At 52.6% G+C, this 12,002-nt stretch overlaps 1 protein-coding gene across 1 annotated transcript in view; it reads right to left on the minus strand.

The window, feature by feature from the left end:
• The window catches only part of LOC106578783 (visual pigment-like receptor peropsin), a 90,317-nt gene extending 84,110 nt beyond the window's left edge, over positions 1 to 6,207 (minus strand). The window contains exon 1 of the mRNA XM_045702272.2: positions 5,985 to 6,207. Within this exon, the coding sequence (XP_045558228.1) occupies positions 5,985 to 6,126 (142 nt within the window). The 5' untranslated portion in view covers positions 6,127 to 6,207. The remainder of the gene's footprint in view (positions 1 to 5,984) is intronic.
• Positions 6,208 to 12,002: the final 5,795 nt, after the last annotated feature.

Here is a 12,002-nt window from a genome sequence, read left to right on the forward strand (position 1 = left end):
CCATCCAACATGTCTCCCTCCACCCCACCCCACCCTCCCCTAACTCCACCCATCCAACATGTCTCCCTCCACCCCACCCCATCCTCCCCTAACCCCACCCATCCAACATGTCTCCCTCCACCCAACCCTCCCCTAACCCCACCCATCCAACATGTCTCCCTCCACCCCACCCCACCCTACCCCACCCTCCCCTAACCCCACCCATCCAACATGTCTCCCTCCACCCCCAACCTCATCCAACATGTCTCCCTCCACCCTCCCTCTACTCCACCCATCCAACATGTCTCCCTCCACCCCACCCTCCCCTAACCCCACCCATCCAACATGTCTCCCTCCACCCCACCCCACCCTCCCCTAACTCCACCCATCCAACATGTCTCCCTCCACCCCACCCCATCCTCCCCTAACCCCACCCATCCAACATGTCTCCCTCCACCCAACCCTCCCCTAACCCCACCCATCCAACATGTCTCCCTCCACCCCACCCCACCCTACCCCACCCTCCCCTAACCCCACCCATCCAACATGTCTCCCTCAACCCCCAACCTCATCCAACATGTCTCCCTCCACCCTCCCTCTACTCCACCCATCCAACATGTCTCCCTCCACCCCACCCTCCCCTAACCCCACCCATCCAACATGTCTCCCTCCACCCCACCCCACCCTCCCTCTACTCCACCCATCCAACATGTCTCCCTCCACCCTACCCTCCCCTAACTCCACCCATCCAACATGTCTCCCTCCACCCCACCCCACCCTCCCCTAACTCCACCCATCCAACATGTCTCCCTCCACCCCACCCCACCCTCCCCTAACTCCACCCATCCAACATGTCTCCCTCCACCCCACCCCACCCTCCCCTAACCCCACCCATCCAACATGTCTCCCTCCACTCAACCCTCCCATAACCCCACCCATCCAACATGTCTCCCTCCACCCCACCCTCCCCTAACTCCACCCATCCAACATGTCTCCCTCCACCCCACCCTCCCCTAACCCCACCCATCCAACATGTCTCCCTCCACCCCAACCTCATCCAACATGTCTCCCTCCACCCCATCCTCCCCTAACCCCACCCATCCAACATGTCTCCCTCCACCCCACCCTCCCTTAACTCCACCCATCCAACATGTCTCCCTCCACCCCACCCTCCCCTAACTCCACCCATCCAACATGTCTCCCTCCACCCTACCCTCCCCTAACTCCACCCATCCAACATGTCTCCCTCCACCCCACCCCACCCCACCCTCCCCTAACCCCACCCATCCAACATGTCTCCCTCCACCCCACCCCATCCTCCCCTAACCCCACCCATCCAACATGTCTCCCTCCACCCCACCCCACCCTCCCCTAACCCCACCCATCCAACATGTCTCCCTCCACCCCACCCTCCCTCTACTCCACCCATCCAACATGTCTCCCTCCACCCCACCCCACCCTCCCCTAACCCCACACATCCAACATGTCTCCCTCCACCCCAACCTCATCCAACATGTCTCCCTCCACCCCACCCTCCCTCTACTCCACCCATCCAACATGTCTCCCTCCACCCCACCCTCCCCTAACTCCACCCATCCAACATGTCTCCCTCCACCCCACCCCACCCTCCCCTAACCCCACCCATCCAACATGTCTCCCTCCACCCCACCCTCCCCTAACTCCACCCATCCAACATGTCTCCCTCCACCCCACCCCACCCTCCCCTAACTCCACCCATCCAACATGTCTCTCTCCACCCCACCCCCCCCTCCCCTAACCCCACCCATCCAACATGTCTCCCTCCTTCCCACCCTCCCCTAACTCCACCCATCCAACATCTCTCCCTCCACCCCACCCTCCCCTAACTCCACCCATCCAACATGTCTCCCTCCACCCCACCCCACCCTCCCCTAACCCCACCCATCCAACATGTCTCCCTCCACCCCACACTCGCCTAACTCCACCCATCCAACATGTCTCCCTCCACCCCACCCTCCCCTAACCCCAGCCATCCAACATGTCTCCCTCCACCCCAACCTCATCCAACATGTCTCCCTCCACCCCACCCTCCCTCTACTCCACCCATCCAACATGTCTCCCTCCACCCAACCCTCCCCTAACCCCACCCATCCAACATGTCTCCCTCCACCCCACCCCACCCCACCCCACCCCACCCCACCCTCCCCTAACCCCACCCATCCAACATGTCTCCCTCCACCCCCAACCTCATCCAACATGTCTCCCTCCACCCTCCCTCTACTCCACCCATCCAACATGTCTCCCTCCACCCCACCCTCCCCTAACCCCACCCATCCAACATGTCTCCCTCCACCCCACCCTCCCCTAACCCCACCCATCCAACATGTCTCCCTCCACCCCACCCTCCCCTAACCCCACCCATCCAACATGTCTCCCTCCACTCAACCCTCCCATAACCCCACCCATCCAACATGTCTCCCTCCACCCCACCCCACCCCACCCTCCCCTAACCCCACCCATCCAACATGTCTCCCTCCACCCCACCCCACCCTCCCATAACCCCACCCATCCAACATGTCTCCCTCCACCCCAACCTCATCCAACATGTCTCCCTCCACCCCACCCTCCCTCTACTCCACCCATCCAACATGTCTCCCTCCACCCCACCCCACCCTCCCCTAACCCCACCCATCCAACATGTCTCCCTCCACCCCAACCTCATCCAACATGTCTCCCTCCACCCCACCCTCCCTCTACTCCACCCATCCAACATGTCTCCCTCCACCCCACCCTCCCCTAACTCCACCCATCCAACATGTCTCCCTCCACCCCACCCCACCCTCCCCTAACCCCACCCATCCAACATGTCTCCCTCCACCCCACCCTCCCCTAACTCCACCCATCCAACATGTCTCCCTCCACCCCACCCCACCCTCCCCTAACTCCACCCATCCAACATGTCTCTCTCCACCCCACCCCACCCTCCCCTAACCCCACCCATCCAACATGTCTCCCTCCTTCCCACCCTCCCCTAACTCCACCCATCCAACATCTCTCCCTCCACCCCACCCTCCCCTAACTCCACCCATCCAACATGTCTCCCTCCACCCCACCCCACCCTCCCCTAACCCCACCCATCCAACATGTCTCCCTCCACCCCACACTCGCCTAACTCCACCCATCCAACATGTCTCCCTCCACCCCAACCTCATCCAACATGTCTCCCTCCACCCCACCCTCCCTCTACTCCACCCATCCAACATGTCTCCCTCCACCCAACCCTCCCCTAACCCCACCCATCCAACATGTCTCCCTCCACCCCACCCCACCCCACCCCACCCCACCCTCCCCTAACCCCACCCATCCAACATGTCTCCCTCCACCCCCAACCTCATCCAACATGTCTCCCTCCACCCTCCCTCTACTCCACCCATCCAACATGTCTCCCTCCACCCCACCCTCCCCTAACCCCACCCATCCAACATGTCTCCCTCCACCCCACCCTCCCCTAACCCCACCCATCCAACATGTCTCCCTCCACCCCACCCTCCCCTAACCCCACCCATCCAACATGTCTCCCTCCACTCAACCCTCCCATAACCCCACCCATCCAACATGTCTCCCTCCACCCCACCCCACCCCACCCTCCCCTAACCCCACCCATCCAACATGTCTCCCTCCACCCCACCCCACCCTCCCATAACCCCACCCATCCAACATGTCTCCCTCCACCCCAACCTCATCCAACATGTCTCCCTCCACCCCACCCTCCCTCTACTCCACCCATCCAACATGTCTCCCTCCACCCCACCCCACCCTCCCCTAACCCCACCCATCCAACATGTCTCCCTCCACCCCAACCTCATCCAACATGTCTCCCTCCACCCCACCCTCCCTCTACTCCACCCATCCAACATGTCTCCCTCCACCCCACCCTCCCCTAACTCCACCCATCCAACATGTCTCCCTCCACCCCACCCCACCCTCCCCTAACCCCACCCATCCAACATGTCTCCCTCCACCCCACCCTCCCCTAACTCCACCCATCCAACATGTCTCCCTCCACCCCACCCCACCCTCCCCTAACTCCACCCATCCAACATGTCTCTCTCCACCCCACCCCACCCTCCCCTAACCCCACCCATCCAACATGTCTCCCTCCTTCCCACCCTCCCCTAACTCCACCCATCCAACATCTCTCCCTCCACCCCACCCTCCCCTAACTCCACCCATCCAACATGTCTCCCTCCACCCCACCCCACCCTCCCCTAACCCCACCCATCCAACATGTCTCCCTCCACCCCACACTCGCCTAACTCCACCCATCCAACATGTCTCCCTCCACCCCACCCTCCCCTAACCCCACCCATCCAACATGTCTCCCTCCACCCCACCCTCCCCTAACCCCACCCATCCAACATGTCTCCCTCCACCCTACCCTCCCCTAACTCTACCCATCCAACATGTCTCTCTCCACCCCACCCCACCCCAACCTCCCCTAACCCCACCCATCCAACATGTCTCCCTCCACCCCACCCCACCCTCCCTTAACCCCACCCATCCAACATGTCTGGTTTTCATAGATTGTTTATTTGTATGTGTTGTGCTTTATGGATTGTTTATTTGTATGTGTTGTGCTTTATGGATTGTTTATTTGTATGCGTTTGGTTTTCATAGATTGTTTTTTTGCATGTGTTTGGTTTTCATAGAATGTTTATCTGTATGTGTTGGGCTTTAACTGAGATAATCCTTTACAGAGACAATAATATTTTTCCAGACCTCAATTGTTCCTTGCCTAGCACCATTCAAACCCACTGGCTCCAGGTCATCTACAAGTCTCTGCTAGGTAAAGCCCCTCCTTATCTCAGCTCACTGGTCACCATAGCAGCACCCACCCGTAGCACGCGCTCCAGCAGGTATATCTCACTGGTCACCCCCAAAGCCAATTCCTCCTTTGGCCGCCTTTCCTCCCAGTTCTCTGCTGCCAATGACTGGAACGAACTGCAAAAATCACTGAAGCTGGAGACTCATATCTCCCTCACTAACTTTAAGCACCAGCTGTCAGATCAGCTCACAGATCACTGCACCTGTACAGAGCCCATCTGTAAATAGCCCATCCAACTACATCATCCCCATACTGTATTAATTTATTTATTCTGATCCTTTGCACCCAAGTATCTCTACTTGCACAGTCATCTTTTGCACATCTATCACTCCAGTGTTTAATTGCTATATTGTAATTACTTCGCCACCATGGCCTATTTATTGCCTTACCTCCCTTATCTTACCTCATTTGCACACATTGTATATTGACTTTTTCTTCTGTATAATTGACTGTATGTTTGTTTTACTCCATGTGTTACTCTGTGTTGTTGTATGTGTCGAACTGCTTTGCTTTATCTTGGCCAGGTCGCAGTTGTAAATGAGAACTTGTTCTCAACTAGCCAATCTGGTTAAATAAAGGTGAAATAAAAAAAATATATATCAGCCATTAGCCAGATGAGTGGCCAGTGGATTCAAGATAACAGCTACTTGGTTATATAAGCCATTAGCCAGATGAGTGGCTGGTGAATTCAAGATAACTGTTCTTGTCCTTGAGCTATCAAAATGGAGCACTTCATTCACTATTTCCTGTATCTTCTTGGCATAGGACTACATTTAAATGAACTTCACAATACTTAAAAATAGTTCCTGCGTTTGTATCCAAAATAAGATCTGAAAAAACATCTTGAATATATATATTTTTATGTCATTTGCAAAGTAGGCTGCATACAAACTGAACTGCAATATCCAAATACGTAAAGAATTCAGAGTGCTGATTTCTATATGTAAACAACATTGTTCACATTAGGATATTGACAATGTGTATTATCTGAAATGTACAGTACATTCATACTTCTATCTCAATAGCATTCAACCACACAATAATAATAATAATAATACATTTAATTTGCATAGCCCTTTTCATTACAGAGTTAACTCAAAGCTAAAGCATAGTCTGCTAATTACATACAGCACCCACCTACCTATCAGCAACAGGTAAACTCCGATGGCAGTCTCTCCCTGTTCCGACAGAGGAGGCTCTTTGTATAGCTGACTCAGGTTGTTATTCCTCCATGGAATGTTAGCTATCTTCATAGGATGTCTCAGTGGTGCTAGCTGTTCCATCTTCTCAAAGTTCTAAACGTTCCAAATTCCAAGGCATGAATCCCTGTCAGTTCCCGAGGAGCTTCTCTTCCCTTCTCGCAAGTCTTCATTCACTGAGATACTGCCTCGTGCCAAACGGAAACTCCTGACCCCTGCTTCCTAGTAAAGCCAGCTTAGAAATAAACACCAATGCCCTAAAGTTAGCCTACAGTACAACTCATTACAGACCAATTGATAACGAGTAGCCATGCCTGGTAATCCAATTTTTGTCTTAAGGACAAAACAGATGGAGGTTTTGGAGTGGAATCCCAACCAATACGGGAAAAACTCAAGTAAGCCACTTCACTAGAAGGAATGTAATTTGTTTAATTTATTTTAGCTTAAACTTATTTCTTTAAGCAGCCTACAAAATCTTCCGCAGCCAAAAAGAACAATTTATCATTCCAACAAGCCAATAACCAATTCATTAGCCTACTATGTAGACCAAGGTCTACGTGTCCCACTGTAGAGATATAAAACAGGTTGGTTTTCTTTAAGCAATTATCAACCGTAATTAATTAGGTATTCTAGGTAAGCATAATATTAGGTGTAGGTTTAACCTAACACTATGACAAGTGATCATTGACACTCCTCAATCAACAGGTGCACATCAGCCTGGCCTGTCTGGTCTTTCACATCAGCCTGGGCTGTCTGGTCTTTCACATCAGCCTGGGCTGTCTGGTCTTTCACATCAGCCTGGCCTGTCTGGTCTTTCACATCAGCCTGGCCTGTCTGGTCTTCCACATCAGCCTGGGCTGTCCAAGGTGCTGAAACACACTGCTGAGACAATTTTGGCCGGTATTCAATCCGGACAGCGGTAGATTCACATAATACCGCGCTCTAAAGCTAATTTCCAATTGAGCCGACATATCAAGTGCATACACAGGAACAGTGCTTTTAAAAGGTGCCTAGCCGAAAAGGGGTGATCAGATTGAATCCTGGCTTTAATCTTACTTTTTCAATGTAACTGTTTCTCTGTGTTATACCCTGCTATTGCATTGAATACAAGAACATAACCTTGTGTTTCTCTATAGCTGAATGATTTACAAAAAGCCATGGCCTTTTTTTTCACTGTGAATACAATTTTGGATACAGTAGATATACACTCACAGGACAGTTTATTAGGTACACCACCCCCATTCACGAAAATGGTTCGCTCCTACAGACAGTGAGTCACATGGCTGTGACTTGCTATATAAAGCAGGCAGACATGCATCGCGGCATTTAGTTACTGTTTGATTGAACGTTAGAACGTTAAAACTAGTGACCTAAGCGACTTTGATCGTGGTATGATTGTCGGTGCAAGGGACGGTGGTTTCAGTACCTCAGAAATGGGTGGCCTCCTGGGCTTTTCACGCACAACGGTGTTTAGGGTTTACCAAGAATGGTGTGACAAACAAAAAACATCCAGTCAGCGGCAGTCCTGTGGGCAAAAACAGCTCGTTGATGAAGGAGAATATCAAGAATTGTGCAATTTAACAGGCGGGCCACGAATAGGCAAATAACGGCGCGGTACAACAGTGGTGTACAGAACGGAAGCTCGGAAAGCACAACTCGCCAGTCCTTGTCAGGAATGGGCTATTGCAGCCAATCACCATGCCGGTTTCACTCCTATCAGCTAAAAACAAGAAGAAGCAGCTCCAGATTCATACATCATCAGAGTGCACATCTGAACATTGTACGCTGGAAAACACTTGGTTTGTCATTTTTGATTAAAACAGAACCACTATTCATTAAATACAAATACCGAACTTTCTTGTCCCGCAATCCCTATTAACAGACAGTTTGAAGCCTGCTTGACAGAGATGCTAAGCTGCTAGCCATCAAGCTAACAAAGTTGGTACCAGAGTTTTGCAATGGAGCCCTCTTTGTCTGGAGAAAGAAATGAACGGTTCCAGCGCTGTAGGAGCTGTATCTACTACGCTTTGTTTCGGGACAAACAGGATCACTCGGAGTTCCAATGCGGCAATTGTTTACATGCCGAGGATTATAGGTTTGAGGTGGCTTCCTTGATCACGCAGGTCGCCAGCCTATGTAAGAAACTGGGGAAAATGCAGAGTTGAATGTTTACATTTTCTATGCCTTTGGCTAGACGGCTTTTGCGCTTGTTGGATGCATCTCCGGCTTGTTGTTTGTTGATATATCCGACTGACCGGTGTTGCCCGGAGCTCACCCATCTAATAGTGGAGTCAAAGGAGCACAGCAAGAAAGGTAAGGCAATCAACGATGGTCGCATGTCACGAGCCGTGGAAGCCAAAGACTGCGGCCTCCCACAAAGCAGTCTACATTCCCAACGAGAGGCCCGGAGTGGATACAAACAACAAATAGTTTAGCCGTCCAGGAGCCTGATCTTCCTGCACCTTTGTCGCTGGGGGTGCCTGTGTCCGTGGCCGCAGTGCCTACTTCGACGTGGCAAACTTTTGTCCCTGCTATGGATCGAGCAGGGGTTCTCCATCAGTCGGAGGCCTGCACCAGCCGCCAGGAGCAACAGGCTCAAGTTATCCTGCCTCTCGCCCATCCGTAAAGGGTTCTCCGAATCCTGTGAAGCATGGGAGTGGGCGGATTTCCACTTCCTTCTTGACAGCCGTGATTTTGGGCAGCTGCATGGTAAGAAATGTGACCATTCCTAGTGCAAAAACAATGTCCTTTCCCGGAGCTCGAGTAAATTACATTACTAAGCTGCTCCCGAATGTACTACACAATGACATAGACATCGATTCTATCGTAGTCCATGTGGGTTTTAATGACGTTATGAAGGGCAGCTCTGAACAGTTGAAACTTGATTTTCAAAGAGCTGATTGACTCTCTGCAAGACACTAATAAAAGACCCATCATTTCTGGCCCTGTGCTCTCTCTGAATCGTCACATTGAACGCTTAGCAGGATTGTTTTCTCTTCACAACGTGGTTATTGCAGCTCAATGGGTGTAATTTTTGCTGCTGCTGACCAGGTGCATCCCTTCATGGCTACAGGAGGGTCCGACCCGGTACCAGATGGGTGTATCTAATAAACTGGCCACTGAGTGTTTATTTTAGAAAACAAATCAGCTGATCTTATTTCTAAGACACAAACATTCAAAGTATCAACCCCCTTCACAGTTCTAATCAAATACCAGTACATGTTCGAATATCAAACAAGACAAGACAGATACCATACAGTAATGAATCATGGGTATTACAGTTACACAACAGATACCGTACAGTAATGAATCATGGGTATTACAGTTACAAGACAGATACCGTACAGTAATGAATCATGGGTATTACACTCAACGTCAACAAAACAAAGGAGATGATCGTGGACTTCAGGAAACAGCAGAGGGAGGGAGCACCCCCCTATCCACATCTACGGGTGTCACGACTTCTGCCAAAGTTGGTCCCTCTCCTTGTTCGGGCGGTGTTTGGCGGTCGACGTCACCGACCTTCTAGCCATCACTGATCCATTTTTCATTTTCCATTGGTTTTTGTCTTGTCTTCCTTCACACCTGGTTCCAATCCCATCAATTACATGTTGTGTATTTAACCCTCTGTTTCCCCTCATATCCTTGTCGGAGATTGTTTTATTGTATGTGACTGTGCTAGTATGTGTTGGTGTGTGACGGGTTTTGTACCCACTTTGTTATTTTAATATATTTTGGTTTTTGGAGTTGGTCAGCACTTATTAAACGACTCCATTCATACCAAGTTCGTTCTCCTGCGCCTGACTTCCCTGCCACCAACACGCAACCCATTACAGAATCTCCGACCCCAACTATGGAGTCAGCAGAAGGTACCGCAGCCATTGAGGTGGAGGAGCGCGTCCAGGAGCATGCAGTTATGCTTCACCATCTTTGCGTCGCCATGGATCGCGTTGTCCAGACAATGGACCGCTGGGAGAGACAGGGAGTTCTTCCAGTGCCTCCACCAGCACAACCGGGGTCTCTCTTGAGCGCCCTTTTTCCGCCTGAACCTAGTGGGATCCGTCTCTCCGTGCCACATGAGTACGACGGGAGTGCTGCCAACTGCCAGGCTTTCCTCCTCCAACTAAACCTCTATCTGGCCACCGTCCACCCGGCTCCATCGGACCGTGAGAGGGTGTCCGCCCTCGTCTCATGCCTCACCGGGAGAGCCCTGGAGTGGGCCAACGCCGTGTGGAGAGAGGGAGATGCGATGTTGGACCAGTTTGAGGAGTTCACCCGCCATTTCCAGGGAGTCTTCGACCACCAGCCGGAGGGTAGAGTGGCTCTACCATCTGAGGCAGGAGACAAGGAGTGCCCAGGAGTTCGCCCTGGAGTTTAGGACCCCGGCGCTGGATGGAACAACAGGGCCCTGATCGACCATTATCGTTGCAGTCTGCGTGAGGATGTCTGTCGGGAGCTAACCTGCAGAGACACCACCCTCACATTTGACCAGCTGGTGGACCTATCCATCCGGCTGGAAAACCTGCTGGCTACTCGCGGATGTTCAGATCGGGGTCTGGTGGTTCCATCCTCCCGCACCTCCTCTCCAATACCCATGGAGCAGGGACGGGCGGTGCGCAGGGAGACCGGAGGGGGTCCCCGCTCGTGCACTATCTGTGGCCGCAGAGGTCACACTGCCAGTCGGTGCCGGGTTGGTTCCTCTGGGGATCGAGGCAGTAGGCAGGGCGCTCTGGCATCACCCCAGCTGAGCCGACACCATTCTCACCCAGAGCCCTCTGTTGTACATATGTTTGTGTCTGTTACATTCCCTGAATTTCCCCCGCATTCCCAGCGTAAGGCGCTCGCCGATTTAGGCGCGGCTGGGAATTTCATTGATAGAGCTTTAGCCTGTAGTTTAGGGGTCCCTATTGTTCCCGTGGATGTGCCCTTCCCCGTTCACGCCTTAGATAGTCGACCATTAGGGTCAGGGTTAATTAGGGAGGTCACCGCGCCATTGGGCATGGTGACGCAACGGGGTCATACGGAGAGAATGAATCTCTTCCTTATTGACTCTCCTGCGATTCCCGTGGTGCTGGGCCTACCCGGGTTAGCTTGTCATAACCCCACTGTTTCTTGGCCACAGAGGGCTCTCACGGGGTGGTCACGTGAGTGCTCAGTTAGGTATTTAGGGGTTTCCGTTGGTGCTACCACGGTGGAAAGTCCAGACCAGGTCTCCACCGTGCGCATTCCCCCTGAATATGCCGATTTGGGTCTCGCCTTCTCCAAAAAGAAGGTGACTCAATTACCACCTCATCGACGGGGCGATTGTGCGCTAGATCTCCTGGTAGACGTTGCATTTCCCAGGAGTCACGTGTATCCCCTCTCACAGGCGGAGACGGAGGCTATGGAAACATATGTCTCCGAATCCCTGCATCAGGGGTACATTTGGTCATCCAGTTCACCCGCCTCGTCGAGTTTATTTTTTGTGAAGAAGAAGGAGGGAGGTCTACGCCCGTGAATTGACAATCGGGGTCTGAATCAGATCACTGTGAGGTATAGCTACCCTCTACCGCTCATAGCCACAGCGATAGAGTCAATGCACGGGGCGCGCTTCTTCACTAAACTAGATCTCAGGAGCGCTTACAACCTGGTGCGTATCCGAGTGGGAGACGAGTGAACGATGGCTTTCAGTACCACCTCTGGGCACTGTGAGTACCTCGTCATGCCGTACGGGTTGATGAATGCGCAATCAGTCTTCCAAGCCTTTGTAGATTAGATTTTCAGGGACCTGCACGGGCAGGGTGTAGTGGTGTATATCGACGACATTCTGATATACTCCGCTACACGCGCTGAGCATGTGTCCCTGGTGCTTGGTTGACTGTTGGAGCATGAGAAATGCCTGTTCTTCCAACAGTCCGTCTCCTTCCTAGGGTACCGCATTTCCACGTCAGGGGTGGAGATGGAAGGTGACCGCATTGCAG

The sequence above is a fragment of the Salmo salar genome, chromosome 19, assembly GCF_965601325.2.
Source record: "Salmo salar chromosome 19, fSalSal1, whole genome shotgun sequence".
Taxonomy (NCBI): Eukaryota; Metazoa; Chordata; class Actinopteri; order Salmoniformes; family Salmonidae; genus Salmo; species Salmo salar.